At 39.2% G+C, this 24,395-nt stretch overlaps 1 protein-coding gene and 1 long non-coding RNA gene across 10 annotated transcripts in view; one reads left to right on the top strand and one right to left on the bottom strand.

The window, feature by feature from the left end:
• Positions 1-24,395, top strand: part of LOC123788012 (uncharacterized) — a 134,407-nt gene that overhangs the window by 28,224 nt on the left and 81,788 nt on the right. The gene's annotated exons all lie outside the window — the stretch shown is intronic.
• On the bottom strand, positions 1,389-16,302 carry LOC123788079 (glycosyltransferase 6 domain-containing protein 1-like). The gene is made up of 6 exons (XM_087869401.1): positions 16,229-16,302; positions 15,193-15,228; position 12,859; positions 11,413-11,459; positions 2,487-2,624; positions 1,389-2,055 (listed from the first exon to the last, which is right to left on the bottom strand). Exons 1-6 carry the CDS (start codon positions 16,300-16,302, stop codon positions 1,389-1,391), a joined length of 963 nt encoding a protein of 320 aa, XP_087725527.1.

Below are 24,395 nucleotides of genomic sequence, written 5' to 3'. Positions count from 1 at the left end.
AGTGCTTCCCTGAGCCTGTTGTCTGGACCACCCTGTGCCTACCTAATCACTGCTGGTATTGTCTGAGGGAGTGGAAGGCGCTTCCTGGGCTCCCCGGTGCCTCTAGGTGCTGGGTGGAGGATGACGGGCATGTGGATTGGAAGGTTTTCAGGGGCCATCTCTCTAGGTCATCTGGTGCTGACACTTCTTCTTCCATCTCTGCCAGTGCCCCTGAGGGAGAGAAGCATGTACCTGGGCCTCCTTCTGCCTCTGGTGGTAGTGGTGGGCGTCGTCTTTACCACTGTGTAGAGCCCAGGAGATGCTAGAATGAGTCTCCCTCTACTGCTGAGTGGGGGGCCAGGAGACACTGAGCTTCTGGGTGGAATCCTCTGCCTCCTCTTTGCAGGTGCTGCTGGTGTAGGCAGAGCAGGTCAGCCAGGTATTGCATGGAGATGGGCTTCCCCGTTAGGTCTCTGATGAGCTGCCTCTTTCCTGGGCCTTTTCCTAGCTGGTCCTAGAGGTTTTTTTGTTTGTTTGTTTGTTTGTTTGTTTGGTTGTTTGGTTGGTTGGTTGGCTTGGGGGTTTTTGGGCTTTGCCTTTTGGTGGTTCTGAGCTGTGTGCCTCTCCAGTGCCCGGTCTGGGATATACGGGAGACAAAAGAAATCCCAGGGAACTCCCTGCCATATTGTTCCTCAAGTCCTAAGGTCCCTAGCCCATCTGCTTTCCTCGTTCTATCTTTCAGAGTCCTCTTATGGTTGTCTGTAATTATTTCCAAGATTTCCCTCTCCCTCTGCCCAACCCCCCCAAAAAGAAAAAAGAATGAATCCAACATCTTTGTAACAATAGAGGTAAGATATGTTTTTGGTAGAATGTCTCCAGTTCACCTAAGTTCAATCAGATAATAGATTAAATACTAACTGAGATTAATTATAAGCAGTATTTATCTCCCAACACTAAAAAAGAGTATTTGATGAGTGAGTTGATGAATATTTTTTCCCTTAAATATATCCCTTTGACATTGTGTATATGTGTATGTGTATCACCTATCTATCTATCTATCTATCTATCTATCTATCTATCTATCTATCTATCATCTCTCTACCATCTTTATTTTCTGAACTAGAGTCTGGGTGTGTTTCTTCATTTTATGCCTCCAAAAGTATTTCTACATTATTTATTATATGTAGATAATAACATCACTGTGCATTAACATTAAATTACCATCCATTTATTCTTAATCCAGTTTAAGCAGATTTAGATGGTTCAAGTTTACAAGGAGAAAAACAATTTATTTTGGAAGATTGCACATTTTTGCAAGCTTCTAAAACACTGAAACTTTTAACAAGTTTTATATTTGAGGAATTATTGTGATGATTCACTTATTAATTCGTAAATCTAATGATATAACCTCAAATACTTTTTGACTGGCATTCTATCTTTACACGTTTAATTTGTGGGGGCGGTCTAAAATTTGGATCCCAATTGTATTCTGGTGATAACAACTTAGTGGGTTTATTGATAAATAAATATTTGTTTAGGTAACGTTCATATGTACTCTTAAATCCTCTTCGGGCATCATTTTGAACTCCTTTTTTATATTCTTCAATGAAGGCTAAAACCTCATAGGGTGTACCACCAAAAATTGCGCCACGGTAATAGAAATCTCCCTCTCCAAAAGGGATGAAAGCTGCTGAGTTAGGGCTTCTCTCATAAGGGAAGTTTTTAGCATGTCCAAAATACCACCATCCATGGAGTTGAGCTACAGACTTGCCCAGAGCTTCTACCCCAAAGTCACTCCTGAAGATCTGGTTCACGGTCATACTGAAGAGAAAGTCAGCTTTGTGCTGGATGTGTTCTAGGACGTACATATGCAAGTTCCTCATGTATATGTAATTCAGGTCTTTCCACTCATGTCGTCTGAATACAATACATAGTTTAAATGTTCGAAGGGCACCTAACTCTATGGGAGGTAGTTTGGAGAAGTCATCCATCAAGATATAAAAGATAACATTGTAGCCACTCATGAAGTGTTTATTAGCGGACTGGATGAACTGTTGCAGGTACTGATCTACAAACCTGAGAAACACAAAAAACAAAACACTTATTTTGAAAACTCATCAGGAGAAAACATGTCACTTAGGCATGCTATCGAACACCATGTGTCATTGTTGCTACAGAATTGCCAATGGGTAGGGGCAGAGAAGTTGGGTAAAGAGCTTATCTGTGTTGATTAATGAAAGAGGAGGTAGTGAGCTTGGGGGCCGGAGAAGAGCCATAAAGTTGATTGAGAAAAAAGGAAAAGAGAGCTAAGTGGATATTAATAAGAAGATTCCCAAGTCGTGTAAAGGATTCAGCCATGGCTGCAGAAAATAACCACTATAATTATGCAGGTCAGCCAGAAATCATGATTAGGGTTAAGTATGAGTAACTCTTTGGATGTAGAGAGTTCATGGGTACCTATCCATGTTTTTCCAAAATAAAGAAGGATGAATGTTAGTAGCACCTACTTTCCAGTAGCAAACACAGCCAAGCCTATGGTAATGTTCCTCCTTTTGTAATACTTTTCCAGGACTTGTCTGTTGTAAGTTCCTTCCCATATGATTGGTGCAAACCAATCAGTTGTTGTTTTTACATCAGGACGCTTTCTGTTGAACAAACGAAACAAATCAAGCTACCACCTTATCATGACAACGTAAGTTGTGGTCCAAGTGATAATAGTTAATGATTACAAAGTACTTACTATGTGCCAGGCACCGTGATTAAGTGCTTTACAGTATTCATTTAATCCTTGCAATGTCCTACATTGTCCTACCATCATTATCTCTATTTTTCGTATGAGGAAACGTGAGCAGAGATTGGTTGAGTCAATTGCTTAGTATCCCACAGTTAACAAATGGCAGAGTCAGGATTCAAGATTAACCAGTTGGCTTTCCTAATCTGTGCTTCAGTCAGTATTCCCAACTGCCTTTTGAGCCCAGAGATTTTTTCCCCCTTTTTTAAAAAATCTTTTTTTAAAAGATTTTATTTATTTATTTGAGAGTGAGTGAGTGAGTGAGAGACAACAGGAGTGGGGGGGGGGTGCGGCAGAGGCAGAGGGAAGAGCAGACTCCCCGCTGAGCACAGAACCCAGCACGGGGACCCAGAGATGGTGACCCAAGCCAAAGGCAGACGCTTAATGACTGAGCCGCCCAGGCGCTCCTTCCCTTGAGCTCTGACTGCGGCTTAAACTAGCTGCCCAGTGTCTGATCACTTCTCTGCTTATTGCCTAAAGCAGACAGCACCACCGTGTGCATTTGTCTTCCGTTCTCTTAACCCGCTTTGCGTCTTTCTCTTCTTCCCTCTTTTCTAGGAGATCTAGAGCACCTTCTTCCCACCCTTCCTACTGTTCTAGGCCCATGAGTGCAAACCAGAAGAAAATAAGATTAGTCCAAAAGAGAAGATTAATATTAGGTTTGCTTCTTTTTTTTTTTTTTTTTTAAAGATTTTATTTATTTATTTGACAGACAGCCAGCGAGAGAGGGAACACAAGCAGGGGGAGTGGGAGAGGAAGAAGCAGGCTCATAGCAGAGGAGCCTGATGTGGGGCTCGATCCCATAACGCCGGGATCACGCCCTGAGCCGAAGGCAGACGCTTAACCGCTGTGCCACCCAGGCGCCCCAATATTAGGTTTGCTTCTAATAGTAACAAAATAACAGCAGAAGCAGCATTAGTACTAATAAACAAAAAACAAAGCAAAGAAGCAGACAAAAGTAATAGTTCGGCTGGAGGCAGGGCATTAAACTATTAAAACAAATTAACACCTTTGCTTTGGAAGGAATCGACTACAAAATGAGAAGCCATTTTGCTTTTGGTGATTTACAGGTTTTGTTTACAAATTCTGACCCAGATAAGAGTAAGATTTGGCAACCCTCAATAGTACATTAATAAAAAAAAAATTCTTCAAAGTACCCTTACTCTTACTATTTTAGGGATTTTCTGAACTTCCACATTTACTTATTTATTATGCATTTATTTTTAAACACTTCTTAGAGCTTATAGTCAGACACTTCTATTTGACTCACAAGTCTCAAACTCCGCCTTAATATTGGCCACCTGTACCCTTATCGGGGTGATGATGCTTATCACCTAGGCACATCCCAGATGCAAATCAGTATCTATTTGTGAAGATGAAAGGGTTTGAAGATTATCCCTCTTTCTTCATTAGATCGGATTAAAGATTTGCTGACAGAACAAAAGCAGTCTCTGAAAGAAGAAGGCAGGTAAAAACTTGTGTTTGCAAATTGATAAAACAGAAGAGGAAGGAGTAGGAGAGACTTAGAGTCATTAGATTTCTATTACAGGTATGAAGCTCCTTACCTGGAAGGTAAGTGCTGGCCAGAGGGCATTCTCTGCCAAATAGGTGCTCAGCATTAGGCAGACAAGATGATTGACCCTCTGGATGGCAGCTAGACACCTTGCCCAGTCTCCTTTGTGGCTGGCTTAGTGTCTCTGTATAACGTGGCCCTAGCTACTTGGAGTCCAGTGGAGTTTATGCACGGGCTCAATGACATGGACATCCCCTTGCTAAGACTGAGCTATCTCCAGTGCTGAGCACCCAACTTGTCAACAACAAGGGACAATGGGAGCCCACAGTATGAAGCCACTTCCCAGGGTGACCAGCCAGCCAGATGATGGCTGGTTGATTACGTTAGACTCCACGAAGAAAGGAATAACACTTGTCCTTCAGGGGAATGTTTTATGTTCTGGGGAGGGATTTGCTTTTCCTGCCTACAAATTTGTCAGCTTTGTTGACTTGCAGAATATCTTATTAGTTGCCATTGTATCACACATAACATTGCCCCCATCCAGGGTACTCGTTCCATGGTGAAAATAGTGTAACAGTTGGCCCATTTCCATAAAGTTCTCTGGTCTGACTATGAGGCACATAGTCTGTCTAGAGGCAGCTGGCCTGATAGAGAGTGGAAGAGCCAGGGAAAGTCTCAGTTTCAGTGCTAGTTCCGAGATTAATTCCCTGAAAAGGTTGAGGAACTGTTCTGTAGTATTACACCATTCATGCTTTGAATCAGCGAGCACTGTGAAATACTGTTTCTTCCCAAGCTAACATGCGCCGTTCATAAAACAAGGTGGATGTGGGGCTATTCCTGCTCACAATCACATCTAATAATTCACTTATAGAATGTTTACTCACCATTGCTGTGACCTTGCGTTCAGTGTGTGTAGTGTTCTCAGTTCCCAAGGGAGGAGTCTTTCCTCTAGGAAATAAGTCATGGTTCTATGAACCTGATAGCCGATCCCTTGTGGTTCCTCATGTTGCTGAGCTAACAGGCAGAAAATGGCATTACTGCGCTGGCCAGCATGACTGATCTTCCTCACCAGGAAGATACTGAGATGAGGTTATACAATGACGGCAAGGAGGGCTTCACATAGAATGCAAGGGATTCTTCGGGGTTGCCCCTGCTACTCCCATTTCCAGCAATAATGGTCAATGGGAAATTGTGGCAACTCCCTAAGGTGAGACCACCAAGAGAATCAGACTCTTCAGGAATGGAGGTTTGAGTCACCCTATCAGATAGAAACTCTGGCCATCAAAGGGGTTAGCAGAGGGTAAAGAAACCATGGGGTAGTGATTGTTAGCTGCCTCCTTTTATTCCCAACCACCTGTACAGCTACAGAAGTGGGATTGTAGCCATGATTTGCTGTTAATTATTCTCTCCCCTTCACCACTTTATATGAAGAGTGCTAGAGATGGCAAATGTTACAATTTAGATTACAGTTTAGGTTGGGAATGGGGCTGGATTGCCATCATCTTGATGATACCCCCTAGCTGATATGACTTTTTGTTTCTCCTGTTCGGGGAACATGAGCTTCTCCATCTAAGTCAAATTCGAGAAATGATGCTTAGTGGCAAAAAGGGTGCCTGGTGTTAGTTATTCTCCATTTACTGTTCCGCTCTCCTTCCTCAGCCCTTCTCTACTTGGCCTGCCTTGGGAGCAGACCGATCACCCAAAGTTCCCTGCCCTATGGCTTGCAGCGAGTTCTGCTAGTGGGAGGCACCAGCATGAGAGCAGAGGACAGGAAAGGTGGTTGTCTATTTTCTTCCCCTCTCTCCCAGCTTTGTTGAGATCTTAACAGTGGTTGTGTCCATATACAACTACAGCTTCTGTTGGGTAGCTCTTTTCTGGTTCCAGAAATCCCTGGTCTCCAGGAACACCATCCCTTCCCTTGTCCCTTTAGGCAGAGGGTGGTCATAACTTTTTGCTGTTGCAAGCCTCTCAATGCCTCCATATCCTTTGCTGGGTCTCTTCACCTTGTTCACATCTCTGCCAACCATCCCTTCACCAGAGTTACTTCATCTCAGTTGCATTCTTCCTCTTACACCCTGATAGATTCAGTATCTGAGGAGCTTAGAAAATACCTCAGGAGGCCTGAGCAGATGGTATTCAGCAGGATACAAAGTGACCTACTCACAAAGTATATTGCTAACAATGAACATTTGCAGAAGGAGGTACACAGGGGAGAATGCTACAGTGTCATAGTGCTATAGACTGTCATAGGTGGGACATAGAAGCACGATAATGAAGGGGGGACATCATATATATGACCTAAGATACCCACATTCCTAATGAAGAGAGAATAGGTGCCAAAATGAATTAGAAATAATTTCAATGCTAGAAGGTATTACTAAGATTTGCTGAGATGTGATCATGACAATAATATGGGAGGGTATAATTTGTTCAAAAAGTAGTTCTGGAGGGAGAGGGCAGGGACTCTTCCTGTAAGTCCAGGCTATATTGATGTATGTCTAGTTATAGGAAACTGAACAGGAGTCTAAAAAGTGTAGGAAGCAGATGTGATGTCACAGAGATAAACATACCATGAGCAAACAGAATCATGATAGTACTAGAGAATTTCCAGGGTGTATGTTTCCCACATCTACTCCTGCTCCACAGTATACAATATTCCACCTCCCTTCTTCCTAGCCAAACTGCCATATTAGCAGCCTAGTTGGTACCCTTTTCTTCCCCCCACCATATTCATAGAATTCTATAGAAAATATGTGTACAATATGCACATATACATTAAATACACATATATATCCAGGCTTTTAGAATCTTGTTTATTTTATAATAATAAGATAATGCATCCTTTTCTGCAGCTCGCCTTTCTACTCAATACAACTTTGTGGAAATCCTTTCGTGTTTTCTGGACTAGTTCTCGTTCACTCTCTGTAATGGCTGCATAATATTCCAAGGTGTGGACAGTTTGTTTAGCCATTTCCTTATGAATGGGTTTTCATTTTATTTCTGGGATGTCTGTCGTTATAAAAAGTGATATAACAAATCTTAATCTTATGTCCTTAGGTTTTATTGCTGTTTTTTTTACTGGCTGATCCCAGGAGTACGTTTGCTGTATACCTGTGTTCATTTTTAATAGTTGTTACCTGGGGCACCTGGGTGGCACAGTTGGTTAAGCAGCTGACTCTTGGTTTCAGCTCAGGTCATGATCTCATGGATCGTGAGAGAGAGCCCTACATGGGGCTCTGTGCTCTGTGGGGAGTCTGCTTGAAGATTCTCTCCCTCTGCCCTTTCCCCCACTTGCTCACACTCCCTCTCAAGTAAATAAATAAATAAATAAATAATTTAAAAAAAAATTTGGGTTCTTACCCAATTACTTTTTAAACAGCTGCAATATTTCACCTTCCCACCAGAATTTCTCCTATACTATTAGATTGTAGCTTTAAAAAGATTCCAGGGGCGCCTGGGTGGCACAGCGGTTAAGCATCTGCCTTCGGCTTAGGGCGTGATCCCGGCGTTATGGGATCGAGCCCCACATCAGGCTCCTCTGCTGTGAGCCTGCTTCTTCCTCTCCCACTCCCCCTGCTTGTGTTCCCTCTCTCACTGGCTGTCTCTATCTCTGTCAAATAAATAAATAAAATCTTTAAAAATAAATAAATAAATAAAAAGATTCCAGTTTGATGGGTATAAATAATAGCTCATTATTACATTATTTTACATTTCTCTGATTTCTAGTGAATTTGAGTATCTTTTCATATACTTATTGGCTATCTCAATTTGTTCTAATGTGAGCAAATTATATATAATATATATGTGTGAGCAGATGGTAAATATATATATAAATATTATATATAATATATATAAATATTATATATATGTATATTAGCGTGTGCAGTGGGGGAAGTGCAGAGGGAGAGGAAGACAGAGAATCTCAAGCAGTCTCCCAGCACAGAGCCCAATGTGGGGCTCAGTCTCATGACCCTGAGATCATGACCTGAGCCGAAATTAAGAGTTGGATGCTTAATTGACTAAGCCACCCAGATGCCCTGAGTTTCATATTTTTCTATTGAATTGTTAATTTATTCTCAGCAGTTTATGAATATTCCTTATAGTTTGATAATTATTATCTGTATTACAAATAATTTTTTCCCAGATTTTTTGTCTACCAAAACTTTTTTTTAAAAGATTTTATTTATTTATTTGACAGAGAGACACAATGAGAGAGGGAACACAAGCAAGGGGAGTGTGAGAGGGAGAAGCAGGCTTCCCACGGAGCAGGGAGCCCAATGCAGGCCTCCGTCCCAGGACCCTGGGATCATGACCTGAGCCGAAGGCAGACGCTTAACGGCTAAGCCACCCAGGTGCTTGGTTTAAAACCAAAATAAAAAGTTTTTTTTTAATATAGTGAAATATGTCTTTTTACATAGCTAGTAGGTTTCCAGCATGAACTAAGATTTCCTTCTTACCTAGACTTTACATGTTGTCATACTGATTTTCTAACAAAATGTTTTACTGCTTTATTTTTTACAGTCAAGTCTGTAATCTATCAGGAATTTATCTTTATGCCATAGGGGTAAGACCCCATTTTTCCCCGTACTTAGACTGCGAGTAGTGTCAGTATAATTTATGAAATAATCAGTCCTTTCCTCACTGATTTTTAAAATACTGCTTTTGTTATGTATCAACTTTGATACATACTGTGATCTAATTCTGGATTTACTACTCCTCTGATCCATTCCATGTTGATTTGATCATAATGATAGTAGAATATGTTTGGATATTTAAGGCAAAATCCTGTTAACTTTCTTATTTTTCACACTTTCCTTGGATGTTCTGAGACATTTACTCTTTTATATTTGCTTTAAGCTTATAGTTTTTTTTCTACTTAATAAGAACCAAAAATGAACTTCCTGCCTGATATCACAATATTGAAGGGGTCATTTCATTCTAAACTAAAAGCCAATACGATGCTTCATAATAAAGCACAATGCCTTCTACCATTGCTATTATATTTTTATGAAGGTGCTATCGTTTCACTTAGACAAAAGGTCTCATGTATTTGTTTATTCTACAAATATTGAATCTCTACTATATCTAGGCTTTTTTTTTTCTAGGCACATTCTTGTGGGAGAGGCAGATAATAAATGAATAAGCAAGCAAATATACAGTGTGTCAAATGTTGAGGAGAGCAATGGAAAAAATAAATCTGGATAAGGGAGAAAGGGCATGGGTGTGCTGGTTTATATGGAGTGATTAGAGCAGGCTTCACTGATAACATTTGAGTGGAGTCCTGAGGGAAGTGAAAGAATGAGTCATTTGGCTGTTTGAAGGATGAATGGTCTATGGAGAAAGAACAGCAGGTGCAAAGATCCCCAGGTGAGAGCACGCTGGGTGGATCCAGAGAACAAAAGGGAGCTAGCATGATTGGAGTGGAGTGAGGGAAACAACAGTTGAAGAGGAGGTCAGAGATAGATGTTGGGCCGCTGTTTTATCTATAACTTTTCTAATATATATATATTATAAACACTTTGAAGTCTTTGGAAAAGCCCCTTACGAGAGTGTTACTTCTTAATGTTCGTAATAACAAAAACCTAGAAACAGTTCAAGTGCCCATTACTAAGGCAATGGATGAACAAACTGTGGTATATTTCTGTAGTCAACTATTAACACAGCCATCAAAATGAATGATAGTAATATGCAATTTGGATGAATCTTTGCATTCTAATATTAAGGGCCGAAATAAGTCCCTGGAGATTACATACATAGCATTATATCCTCTTTATAAAATTACCAAAACTTAAATTAAAAAAATACACTTTTCCCACAACACATGGGGAAGATCTAACTTATATTTTAAAAAGAGAAAGCAATGGGGTGATGAAGCAGGATTCAGGATGGAGATTGTTTCAAGGCAGAGGGTGAAGAGACAGAATGCGGGTACTGGGAAAGGCAGAGCTGGATGTTGAATTTTATTGAATGTCGAAGTTCTTGTTTCATTAAAAATAAGCGAGCAAAAAACCACACAAATAATATGAGTGGATCTTGCATAACCTAATGATCAGAGTGAGTCATGAAGCAAAGATTGTTATCTAATTCTGTGCACTTGAGGTTATTTTAAAAACGTAAATATGAAAAAAATAATTCACAGAACAGGAAATACAAATAAAGAACACACATATAAAAGATGCCCAAATTCAATAATAATTACAGAAGTGCAAATTGAATTGAGATATTTTAACTAGCAGTTTTTGCCAGCAATAAAATGTTTGATACTACTAGAATAAAATGTAAATTTATAAAACAAAATATTATTATTTATCCACTGTGGATTAGAAAACAAGTGGAATAATTATTAAAAGGCAATTTAGCAACCTGAATGAAAATATAAAATATCTACGTCTCTTAAACTAATGATGCTACAATAGGCATTTATCATATGGATAAATTCACACAAGAGGGTACAAAAATATATATACAAGGATGTTCATCAAAGCATGAGTTACAACAGCCCTCAAATTGCAAACGATTCAAAACCAAGAGGGAACTGGTTATATAAATTATCTATAAAATAGAATACTCGATTGCCATTATAAAGAATGAGATTCTCCCCCGAGTGTTAATGCCAAAATCAAGAGAAGTCCTTAGTGGCATTTTTGGGCTGCTACTAAAAAGATTTTTTTTTTCTTTCCCCTAATAAAACCAGGAATGTTAAACTAGATAACAGTTTTCTCGTTATGACCCTTAATTGCCCGATTCTTGATAAAGAGACACTAGGTTTATATATAAAAGCCTTAAAAATAAAAACTCCAAGGGGATACCTGGGTGGCTCAGTTAGTTAAGCATCTGACTTCAGCTCAGGTCATGATCCCAGGGTCCTGGGATAGAGCCCCATGTCAGACTCCCAGCCTCCTCTCCTCCCCGCTCATGCTTTCTCTCTCAAATAAATAAATAAAATCTTTTTTAACAAATTAAAAGAAAATAAAAACTCCAAGGCCTAGAAACATGCCAGGATAGGTACAATTTGATGATAGGGAAAAAAATCTCCCCCATTTAAATTGAGTTGATGATGATGATGATGATGATGATGATGATTATTATTATTATTATTATTATCCGTGTGCAGAATATTTTTTCTTACTTAGGATTAAACCAGTCTGAGAGCTGAGGTTCTTCTGCTTCATGACCCTGATACAAAGAAAAAGTCAAGTTAAGAGTAATCCACTTATTCAGCAAGTAATTATTGTGTCCCTGTAATATGGCAGACACTGTTTGGTGCTGGTTCTATATCTATGAACATTTAGATCAGCTCCTCCTCTCCAGAAGCCAATAGACTAGCTGGAAAGACAACAGTAAATAAACAATTACAGTACAGAGTGTTAACTACTAATAGGGAAAAACAGATCTCCATGGGAGCATATAAATGGGGCATCCAACCTAAATGTGGGGTTAAGGAAAACTATTTGGAGATGAAATATGTAAACTGGGTCTGGAAAGATAAAGGCTAGTTCAGGAAAGAACTGTAGGGTGAAGAGGTCATGACCAGAGGTGAGAAGGCAAGGAACAGTATGGTTTTTGAATGGGGGATATGTTTTTTAAATTAACAGAGCAGGAAAAATAATGCATCTTCAGACAAAAATACAGATTTATTTAATTCACTTATCAAGTATTAGTAGCTTACTCTGTGATAGATAGTTAATGACATGTTAAAATAAAGGGGTTATAGCAGGGATCTAGATGTTTGTCTTTGATTTTCATTTAAAGTTAGGATCCACCCGAAGTTTTGTTTTACTTTTAAGTTAATTATTTAATTAACAAGGCTATGAAGGAACTTCTCTTTCATAAACCGGGGATATTTTGTAAAATAAGAATAACCTTAAGTGACTAGTACTTCCAGAAAGATGGAATAAGTACTAATTTTCCCTATTCCTAACCCTGAGTATAGCTAAAAACCCAGGACATTGTATTTAAAACAAACAAAAGAAGACTCTGAAAGGTGAAGAGAAGAAGGCAGATCAGGTAGGTGCACTGGGACTCAAGGATTGACATGGCAGTGAGTTCCCTGGGTTTTCTGCCACGTATAGCCCAGACTGGGTGCCAGAGAAGCCAGCAACCCAGAGATGCCAATGGGCACAGACAGAGAAAAAAAAAAAAGAGGCCTGAAAAAACACTGCTCTTGATAGTTAAAGGGCCAGGAAAAGGGCAACCCAGCAAGGCAGAGAACTTGTAGACACTACTTACTGTTATGCAGCCCAATACAACAGAAAAACCATAGCCCCATATCCATCCTTCCACCAATAACTAAGTAGAGAGCCTAGACTTCTACCCTTACCAGACCATAATGAGGATCTCCTCCCTCCGTCACTTGTGTGGAGCTAAAGGAGGTTAATGGGGGTTAAAACTGTCACCACTGCTCAGCAATTGTGGCAACCCTCCTGTGGTTGTGTCAGTGGAGACCACATGGGTACCCCAAACTCCCACCCCTGCTCATTAGTAATAAGGAGCCCCTTCCCACTGGGTTTTAAGGGAGGCAGAGTCAAGAACCTAAAATTTCACCCCTCAACTGACAGTAATGAGATGGTGCCACCCTATTTCCTAGCTGGAACAGTGGGATGCCTATGAAAACATAAAATTTAAATAAGATCCAGAGTCTCATAATACTCCAAGTTGTCTGAGTTTCAATAAAAAAAATCACATAGGGATGCCTATGAAAACATAAAATTTAAATAAGATCCAGAGTCTCATAATACTCCAAGTTGTCTGAGTTTCAATAAAAAAAATCACATACCAAGAATCAGGAAGATCTCAACTTGAATGAGAAAGGATACTCTGTAGATGCCATGATAACAAGATATTAGAACTATATGACAAGGACTTTAAAGCAGCCGTTGTAAAAGTGCTTCAATGAGCAATTACAAACCATTGAAACATGAAAAAATAGGAAGTCACAGCAAAGAAATAGAAAGTCTTATTAAAGATATGGAAGATATAAAGAAGAACCAAATGGAAATTTTAGAACTTAAAAATATAAAACTGAAATAAAAACTCAAGAAATAGGCTTAACAGCAAAATGGAGATGATGGAGGAAAGAATCAGTGAACTTGAAGACAGAATAACAAATCACTTAACCTGAACAACAGAGAGAAAAAACTGGGGGGGCGGGGGGAGAAAAGAAAAAGGAAAAGCTTCAGGGACATGTGGGACAAAAACAAAAGATCTAACATTCATGTAGCTGGAATCCCAAAAGGAAAGAAAGAGGATGGGGCTGAAAAAGTATTAAAAATATGACTGAACATGCCCCCAAAATTTGGCAAAAGATAAACATACAAATTCAAGAAGCTGAGTGACCCCTAAAAAGGATAATCCTAAGGAAAAAAGAATCCATGCTAAGGCACATGATAGCCAAATTTCTGAAAGCTAAAGGTGAAAAGAAAGCTAAAGGTGAAAAGAATCTTGAAAACAGACAGAAGGAAATGATTCACCTATAGGGGAAAAATAATTTGAATGAAAATCGATTTTTTATTAGAAACTATGGATATAAAAGGAAGTAGAACAGTATTTTTCAGGTGCTGTAAGAAAAGAACTGTCATCCAAAATGTCCCCCAGTAGGGGCGCCTGGATGGAGCAGTTGGTTAAGCACCCAACTCTTGGTTTAGTCTTGGGTGGTGGTCTCAGGGTTGTGAGATTGAGCCCCACATCAGGCTTGGCACTCAGCGGGGAGTAGTCTGCTTGGAAATCTCTCCCTCTCTCCCTCTACTGCTCCCACTCATGCTCTCTCTCTCTCAAATGAATAAATCTCTTTTTTTAAGTCCCCCAGTAGGTAAATGGTTAAACAAACTTCAATACATCCCTTCATGGAATACTACACAGCAACAAAAAAGGAGTGATCTATTGAGATACACAACAAGGTGGCTGGATCTCAAGAGCATTATCCTGAGTGAAAAAAAGCTCATTTCAATAAATCATATATTGTATGATTCCATTTATAAAACATTCTCAAAGTGACAAAATTATAAAGATAAAAATAGATTCATGGTACTAGGGGTTAGAAAGGGTTGAGGAGAGGAGGTTGGGGGTGAATATAAACGGTAGCTCAGAGGAGATCTTTGTGGTGATAGAACAGTTTTGTATATTGATTGCCGTGGCCGTCTACAAATTTACACATGTGAGAAAATGTTATGTAATTATATACATACCTTGTCCCAGCATCAATGTCCTATTTTGATATCACATGACAATTATGTAAGCTGTAACACTGGGGGAAATTGAGTGAAGGGTACATGTGACCTCTTTACTATTTTTGCAACTTCCTATGAATCTGTAATTATTTCAAAATCAAATATTAAATAATAACTTTGAAAGTGCATCCCGTTTTGACATTTCAGAGGTGTTTTTAGCCAAAAATATTTTAATATAGGACTGCTCAAGACTGTGCTTTTTCAAAATCCAATTTGTCCATGCCTAACTTCATTAAAAATGTATAGTGACAAATGGAGAACTTTTTTAAAAAGTTGATTTTTTTGAGGGTTGGTTTCACTAATTTCTCAGGTCCTACATATGGTCATTGGTAGAAAACATGGTGGACTACAGAGGGCTATCAATCTACAGAAAAATATCATCCTAGACGGAGATATTTAAACTATAGCAAATATGAAAAATTTGTCTGGTGTAAGCAAGTGAGTGTGGCGAGGGAGCAAAATTTGGAGATGCACGCATACACGTGTCCATACAGACTCATAGATGGGTACGTATGCGTCAAATATTTCTGAACTGATACCCAAGAAATTTGTCAGTGATTGTCTCTAGAGAATTCAGTCCAGTTTTCTGATCCTTCTGCCTGTCATCACCATTAGAACTCACTTGACTCTAACCAGGTCGCCCTCAATACAGTTCAGAATATTTATAGAACAAAGGTTCTTACCAGCAGAGATTTATCTTCTCTAGGTGGTTCTTTATTCTTTATATAAATGAAAAAAGATATTTCGTGTTAAATTTGAACAGACGCAATTGGAATAACAAAAAATCTTGAGTTCAAATCCATTCATTTGAATTGTTAGCCAAACAATTCCTAAATACCTGCTATATTGCCAGGCACAATGCTACAGTTTGGAATACATGACATCCAGTTCTGGGATCCAGGCCTGCAATGAGCTTATGGTCTATTATTTCCCTTTTGACTAAGCCCATTATCTTCAAAAAGATTATAATAATACTATTACAAGTGACAATGAGGCCTTTCTATTAAGGTACAACCCCCTAAGAGGGCAAATAACATGTAGAACATGATAGCAAAGCAATAGGGTTAATTTTGAAAGACATTAGCTCCCACAATATAGCTGATTTTCCGGTAGCACTCAGTAACATTGCATTGCTTATTTAAAGAGACCATAAAGAGGAAGGCAGGGATGAGGGAAGAATTCGAATTTTTCTATGAGAGAATACTAGCGGGTTAACAGATTCTCAGTACAGCTATGTTTCTATAGCACGTTACTTTGAATCTTGTTCCTATCAGGTGGAACATTGACGTAGCTTTAAGCTAAAATGTACCTAAAATAGCCCCCAGCATTCTCTCTTCTCTTCTCTTGCCTTACTTCTTTCTTCATAGCACTATTATATAAAATACAAAGCTCCTGGCATTTTATTATATATTTCCTTGTTTATCGTCCATCTTCTCCACCTCGAATATAAAGCTGCATAACAGCAGTCACTTTGTTTGGGTTATTACTGTTTTCCCAGCACCTAGAACGGGACCTGGCACCAAAAAAAGTGCTCAGTAAATATTTGTTGAATGGTGAAAAGTGAAAGAATGTATTTATAATTTAATTAGTTCTTCAAAGAGGAGATAATCTCTGATTAATTTAGGGGGTGTTTATTAACGTTTTTTGCACAGAACTCAGCATTTTAGATCTACTCTGCCAATCATTAAAGATGGTGATCCATCAATCTTTTATATTTACCGGGAATGATGCTTAGTCAACATCAGCAATAAAGCAAATGAGGTTAATAACAGCATTTTCCATTTAGAATTCATTCTTCCCTAGAAAAAAAAAGGGGGGGGGAGAAAAGCAGTTTTTTGGAAAGTAAGAGACAATTTCCTTGCCATCTTCTAATAACTAATTAATTATGGAATCAGTTTCTGGAAATTTGGCTACCAAAGTGTCTGATTTCTGATTCTAGAATGCTTGGCCTTCGGAAGAAGGCAGACTTAGGGAAACCACCTATTTTGTTTGAAGTGCCTGCAAAAATCTCGGGATCTTTAGATCAGGTGCAGAGTGTCTGTGAGATTCCTTTTGTATTCCTTTATCAAAGTGCACCCTGAATGCCTAAAGGAAATTCAGTAAAACTCTCATTCTTTTTCACTTGTGCTTCTGAGAAAAGAAAATGTGGTCCTTATGAAGATGTTTTTATGCACTGGAATATATTCTTCCCCCAAAGTTGATTTTTATATATTTTTTTCTCACGAAGGTATTAAGACTAATAATTTATTCAAACACTATAGGTCTAGTAACCTAGAAACATATGCGCTCTCTCAAAGATATAGTCTTGTAAACAGTGATTAAAAATCTAAATTAAAAGCATTACACTCTAAAATGGAATATTTGGCTCCAGCCAATGCACTGAGCTTGTGTTGAAAGTGTTAGTAAGTATTTCTGTTTACCCATGGGGTGCCTGGCTGGCTCAGTCAGTGCAGCACGTGACTCATGATCTTGGGGTCATCAGTTTGAGCCCCACATTGGCTCAAATGTGGGGGAAAAATGACTTCTATTGACCAGCATTAAATTGGTTTTCAGTAGGCGTTATCCAAGAACAGGTCCTGCTTTTGGGTTATGTGTTGGAGTAAAATGGAGGTTTCCGATACTTACTTTTTTTTCCCCCCGATACTTACTTTTTGAACATTTATTTAATGAGCAAGATGTTTAGATCTGTTCCTTCCGGCGTGGTGGCCATTAGCAACAAGTGACTAGTGAGTATTTGAAATTTTGCTAGTCCAAACAGTGGAGTTTGAGGACTCATTATGGAAAAAACGATGGAAGATATCTCATTAATGATTGCATATATTGATGAGATGTTGAAATGAAATTTTGGATATGGTAGGTTAAATAAAATATATCATTGAGATGAATGTTATCTGTTTCTTTTTAACCTTTTCCAGTATGGCTCCTAGAATATTTAAAGTTACAATGTGGTTTACATTGTATTTCTATTAGACCGTTCTTCTATAGATACTACCAGCCTGGGAAGGCTTGCATTTGACACAGTTTTCGTGTTCCAGCAATGTGGAATGACCACCTTTTAAATTCAAAAACATTAGAGAGGCTCCTGGGTGGCTCAGTCAGTTAAGCCTCTGACTTTTGATTTCGGCTCAGGTCATGGTCTCAGGTTCCTGGGATAGAGCCTGGTGTCAGGGCTCTGTGCTCCATGGGAAGTCTCCTCGGGGAATTCTCTCTCTCCCTCTTCTTCTGCCCCTCCCTCCGCACACATGCATGCTCTCTCTCTCACTCTCATTCTCTTAAATAAATAAATAAATCTTAAAAAAAAAAAAAACCATTAGAAATACCCTATGTATGAGGTAAGAGTTCATCTAGTCAGATGATTTTCTGACAGTGTGCCTTCAATGACATTATTCTTAAAGGCCAGTAATATGTTGAAGTGCCATCTATTTTGTACAATATACTTTTAAGGCCAAGGTTTGGGGATGACCCCTACCTGTGATTTTTGCCAGATCATCCAACCTTTCATACGGTTTCTTCCTAAGAGCCTTACCTTTAGTTTTGGTGATGTAAAAAGGAGTCCTAGGATGTTTCCCAATCATTATATTTTGGGGTCTGTATTTTAAAAAATCAGATATTGTAAAATATTCTGCTGGTGTTTGAATCTTTTGCTTGTGGTGATGTCACCAGGCTCTTTTGATGATGAAAGCATTCGAAAGTCATAATGATACTGTCATAATGATACCTGTGGTCCCAAGATCTCATTGCTACCAGATGGTGGAACTTTGTCCCATTTGGAAAAGGATTTTAAAAAATGGTTTGCTTTTAGTTTCCTTTGTTGTACTTCCTTACCTTTCTTGATGACTGACTTTTCCTTACCGAGGTGTATTTTGAGAGGTGTGCCGTGTGTGTACATATGTGTAGGTGAATGACAAAAAACGTGCACCATCGTTTTCTTCAACCCCTTTCAGGCATTGTCCAATTATCCCAGGTAAAGCTAATCCCTTCTCACCCTTTTGTAGAACGTTTTACAAGTACTTATTTTTCTGATTATAGAAGTAACACATTTTCATGTTATAAAATTTGTCAAGTGCATAAAAGCACAAACAAAATGATAATCAAATGTAATTACCCTCTCCTGAGATAATCACTCTTAATTTAAGATAGCATGTACCTTTATTATATATCCTTTTAAAATAGTTTTTCTTATTGAAAAAGTAAGACACACACAGAGTAAAAAATTCAAACAGAGGAAAGGTTGTGCAATGCTTATCTTCCCCCTCAGCACCAACTCTTTTCCATTATCCTATCCCCAGCGACAGCCACTGTCACAGTTTCTTGGCTTTTATTCCATAGCTATCTTGCACCTATAAGGGCATTTATCTATTTTTAAGTGTATCTATAGGTCTCCTTTTCACACACATGGCAGCATACTAAAAACATCCTTCGGTACTTCGAATATCTCACGTTTATCAGTATATTTTGAAGATCATTTGGTTCTGAGATTCCGAAAGAGACCTAACTCATTCTTTTGCTAGTGAACCTTAGTTGATTATATTACATGTATCATAATTTATGTAACCAGTTCTCTATTGCTAGACATTTTGTTTGCTTATTGTCGTTGCCATTATAAGAAATGCCACAGTGTTTCCACTTCCATTTCTACTTGGACGTGCGATCGTGCTCTATGAGCATATGTTGAACTAGAATGCAGGGTAAATTTCTAGAAACAGAATTGTTGGGTCAAAGGTTATACCCATTTCACGTTTAAGTAAATGTTGCCAAATTGTTTTCCATGCAGGTTATTCCAGTTTAACTCGTACCATCGATGGGTAAAAGTACCCATTTTCTTACATACTTATCAATATAAAGTGTGCTGTTAAAATGTTTGGTAGTTGAAAATCGGAGTGTCTGAATTGTGTCTTAGTGTGGCTTTAATTTACATTTGTTTCATTATGGCTTATATTGAGCATGTTCTTGAATGTTTAAGAGCCATTGTCATTCCTTCTCTGCAAACTGTCCATAGTTTTTATTCATTTTCTATTAGGTCTCTATCTTTTTGCATTTTTTAAATAAACTTTTTATTTTTGGCATAATTTTAGATTTAAAGATACAGTTATTAAGACCATATGGTTTTAAGATAGACAACCAGATCCTTGGGGCAGAATCGGGAGTCCAGAAATAGATCTATACCTCCATGGACAATTGATTTTTAACAAATAAGAGAAGACAATTCGTTGGTGAAAGGATAATCTTTAAAAAAAAAAAGGGTCTCGGGGCACCTGGGTGGGTCAGTCAGTGGTTAAGCGTCTACCTTCGGCTCAGGTCATGATCCCTGATATTCACCCACAAACTGTGGTGTGTCCTTGCAATGGAACAGTACTTAGCACTGATATGTGCCACAGCATAAATGAACCTTAAAATAATGAGACTGTGAAAGAAAGATACTGCAAAAAAAGGCACATACTGTGTGATTCTGTTTATATAAAATTCTTAAAGATGCATAACCCTGGTCTGTATTCACATATCTGGCCGTTGGAGAACATCAACTGGGGCAATGTAAAATGGGCATGGATACAGAGAGGGGATACTAATATTCACTTTTGCCAACTATCCACCAAAGGCCCTAAGAAGCAGTCTCTCAAAGTGGGATTCTGGTTTTGGGTTGCTCACCTATTTGACTACCATGTAGAATCCTATCCTACTGTGGATTACTAGAAATCTGTGGCATGTAGTGACATCACAATTATTTAAATTACTTTATCACTATTATTGCTCGATAGGAAGAGTACATTGAAGGGAAGACTTCAGGACACTACACAGGTGCGATACTCGCCATTGTGGCCATAACAAGTACAAGGTCTTTGAGATGGGATTCCTTCTTCTGACTGTTCTAGAGAGCTTACAGAAATAAAATGCTAAGTCTAAAAATTGGAAATACCAGCTCAAGACATGGACACAGACCAAGATGGTTCCTTTGGAGCATGTGTGTGTATTTGTGCATGGGTATGTGTGTGTGGGTACGTGTGCGTGCATGCATGTGCATGTGTACTTGTAGTCACAGACACACATTCCTGAGGATAAGGCCCCAAATCGAATTGTGTGATATGCATAATTAGAATGTAAGTTTATATATAACTTCTAAAAGTCTCTTGTATTGGTGGGAATGCAAACTGATACAGCCTCTCTGGAAAACAGTATAGAGGTTCCTCAAAAAGTTAAAAATAGAGCTACCCTATGACCCAGCAATTGCACTACTAGGCATTTACCCAAAGGATACAACAATACTGATTCAAAGGGATACAGGCACCCCCATGTTGATAGCAGCATTAGTAACAATAGCCAAATTATGGAAAGGGCCCAAATGTCCATCAACGAAAGAACGGATAAGGAAGATGTGGTCTATGTATACAATGGAATATTATTCAGCTATTGAAAGAATGACACCTGCCATCATGTGGATGGAGCTAGAGAGTATAATGCTATAAACAAAATAAGTCAGTCAGAGAAAGACAAATACCATACGATTTCACTCATATGTGAAATTTAAGAAACAAAACAGATGAACATAGAGGATAAAAAAGAGAGGAGAGAGAGAGAGAGAGAGAGAGGCAAACCAGAAAACAGACTCCTGACAACAGGGAACAAACAGGGTTCCTGGAGGGAGGTGGGTGGGGGGATGGGTTAAATGGGTGATGGGGATTAAGGAGGGCACTTGTTGTGATGAGCACTGGGTGTTATATGTAAGTGATGAATCACTCGGTTCTACACCTAAAACTAATGTTACACTGTATGTTAACTAACTGGAATTTAAATAAAACCTTGGGGGAAAAGTCTCATGTTAAAATTAGAGAATTTGGAAAGACTGGCACCGCTATATTTGGGTGGATTCAGATGAATCTGAGAACTCATATTCTAATCCTTCTGAGCTTCCCTTGTCAGTGGAAGCAACTCCTCCTCTTCATCTCTCTGAGGAAACAAGTCTTTTCTTGCTAAAAGATTCCATAAAGATCTCACCCAAGATAGTTGATTTATAAGGTGATGTCTGTTCTCATTGCCTGAAGACCTAATACCTAGAGTCAGAAACAGCATGCCTCAGAGAGGGAATTCAAGGTCTGCTCCAGTAAGAGATAGGTCCATTAAAAGAATTTCAAGCTCTTGCAAATTTCAAGGCAAATTTGTATTAGCAGGGAAACACATGTGAGAATGGATTCTAATGATATTAGATTGAGATGAATGGAATATAATATTGGATTGTGCTGAAGTTCTGAAGTTATTGAAACAGGTACATTTACCTGATATTCTGGATTTAATATGTTGTCCTAGTCAGCTGTAAGTGGTTCTAAGAGTTTTCTTGGATGTTATCTAAAATTTGAATTCAGTGGTAGCCTACAGTCAATGAGGTTAAGATGTCATATCTTTTCTGGCATGATGTAGAAGAAATCCAAATGTTTAGGGAGGCAGAAATGCTGAAGTGAATTTATCATGTTCACACCATTCGCCTTCCCCCCCAACTGTGTTCCAGGGGATGGGGGGGGGGACTCAGAGAACTCTCTCTTTCACTAAGTCATTGAGAAATGAATCAGTGTGGGGAGATACTGATATTGAAATGGACTCCCAGATTTCAATGAAAATTATGGGATTTACATTACTGGGGAAACCCCAGCCCTGGTGAGCAGAAACCTGACTTGAATTGTCCCGGTAACAAGTTATGGTATCTCATCATGTTCCCGTACCTAAGCCAGTTTATAGACCTGGAGTCTCTTGACAAGAGGAGTCTATGTCACCTCAAGGGAAGACCTGTGGTTATTTAGTAGGATGACTGTGTCCTTGGAGGAAAACGCAGAACGGACACTAGCTCTGAGTTGGCAATTTCTAGAGGCTAGAAATAGCATCATGATCTACTGAACAGAGGCTTGTGGAGATTCTACCCTGAGTTTATCTCACAGTGGTCCCATCATATAAAAGAGCCACTGTGTGGTTTCTGAATTCCTGAATTCATGGTTGAAATATATATAGTCAGCAACTAGTAGAGTATTTACATTAGTCTTTGACTCATGGTGTAAGGGCTAATGTGGTAAGAAGGGTCAAATTGAAGCCAAAGGAAAAGGCTCTCCTACCAAATCAAAAGTTATATAATCATAACATCTCCCCGTGGCGATTGTAAAGATTAGTGCTACCATTAAAAACTTGAACACGGCAGGTTGTCGATTCCTATCACACCCTTGTTTAATATCTAACGATATTAGATTAAGATGAATGGAATATAATATTGGATTAAGCTGAGGTTCTGAAGTTATCGAAACAGGTACACTTTCCTGAGATTTGTTAATATCCTTGCTTGTTCGGCCAGCATAAAAGACAGCGACATTTGCAGAATGGCTGGCAATCATAAAGTTCATCAAGAGGTGACTCCTGGCATTGTATCTTTGCTAGAGCAAGTGAACACAGTCCCTGATATTTGGCCTGCAGGTAACAGATGTTTTTCCTTATACCAGTTAGTATGGATCATCCAAAGCAGTTTGCTTTTACCTGGCAGAGACATCAGTAAACCTCAGAGTTACAAAAACTCTCCTGTGTTGTCGTAGTATAATCCCGAGTCCTTGACCATCTGGACGTCTTACAGGCTACCATTGTTAACACCATGCTGAGCATTTTGAGCAGAAAGGAGCAAGAATCCCAGATGTCGTGCTAATACAAATGTATGGCAGGAATTGGAAGAAACATTCAGGGGCCTGACACGTCAGTGACATTTCTGCGGAGCATGTAGGGTTATTGGCTCTGGGCAAGTTCCTGCCCCTTGCACCAGTTAGTAGCAAATCAGAGTATGCATAAAGCTCAGTGGGGCTTTTTGGATATAGGAGGCAACATATATTGTACTTGAGTACCACTCTGACCTATGTACTGAGAAACCAATACCCTGCCCATTTTGAGAGAGACCCAGGGCAAGAGAAGGCTCTATGTAAGATAGTCTGCAGAGCAAGGATCTGTGCCCCTTAGCAGGTTAAAGTGGCAGATACAGATACTAAACAGAGTATTTTGCATAGCCAGGCAGAGAATGAATACTGGACACATGGGATTCTAAATTTACTTGAATTATGACCTCTCCTACCCACCATGAACTTAATGCTTTCTGATCCAACAAACTAAAAGCTTGGATACATGCAGCTGTAATCTATCAGTGAAAGTCATTTCTATGAAATTGGACTCAGGCAGATTGAAACATTGGTGACAAGAAAGTCTGAGGTCCTTTATGGGCTTCTGAAATAGGTACAGAGTGTAAGGATGTGAGTGTCCCATGAAAATACTCACCGAAGAGCCATCTTAGTAAAGGAGACTCTCAGTAACCGAGCAGAGAAAAACTTCCATGATGTCACTCAGCCTCCTTTTGCAGCCACCACAGTGCTTTCTTGAGGACATGTACTGAGTGGCCTTGGTGGCAGGGATGGAGGCTATCCAGTGGCTCAGTAAGATAGTCTTTCCTCTCATCAATGATGATCTGGCTTTCTCTGCTGCTAAACGTGCAACCACCCAACAGCAGAGGCCACCCTGAGTACATCATGTGACTCCTTTCTTCTGAGGGACTGTCTGGCCACTGGTGGCATATTGGTTACCTTGAATCTTTTCCATCAGGGAAGGAGAAGAAACTTGTCCCCAAACAAATATATTCTGGGTACAGATATACCTTCCTTTTCCAGCACCACCACTTATGGACTTACAGAATGTTTTATTCATTGCCCCTTACAAGGAGATAGATTTTATTGTCAAGTAAGTGCAACAATAGGCTCCTATCCATGCAAGTCACTGGTCTTACCATGTCGGTCATGACCCAGAAGCAGCTAACTTTGTGAAATGGCCTAAAGAAGACTCAGTTACAGTATCAGCTATAAGACAACATTTGGTGAGGTTGGGG

This window comes from Ursus americanus, chromosome 18 (genome assembly GCF_024610735.1).
Source record: "Ursus americanus isolate L20-20 chromosome 18, mUrsAme1.1.p, whole genome shotgun sequence".
In the NCBI taxonomy this organism is placed as follows: Eukaryota; Metazoa; Chordata; class Mammalia; order Carnivora; family Ursidae; genus Ursus; species Ursus americanus.
Note: the sequence above shows the minus strand (reverse complement) of the source record. Positions and strands in the feature narration are given on the sequence as shown.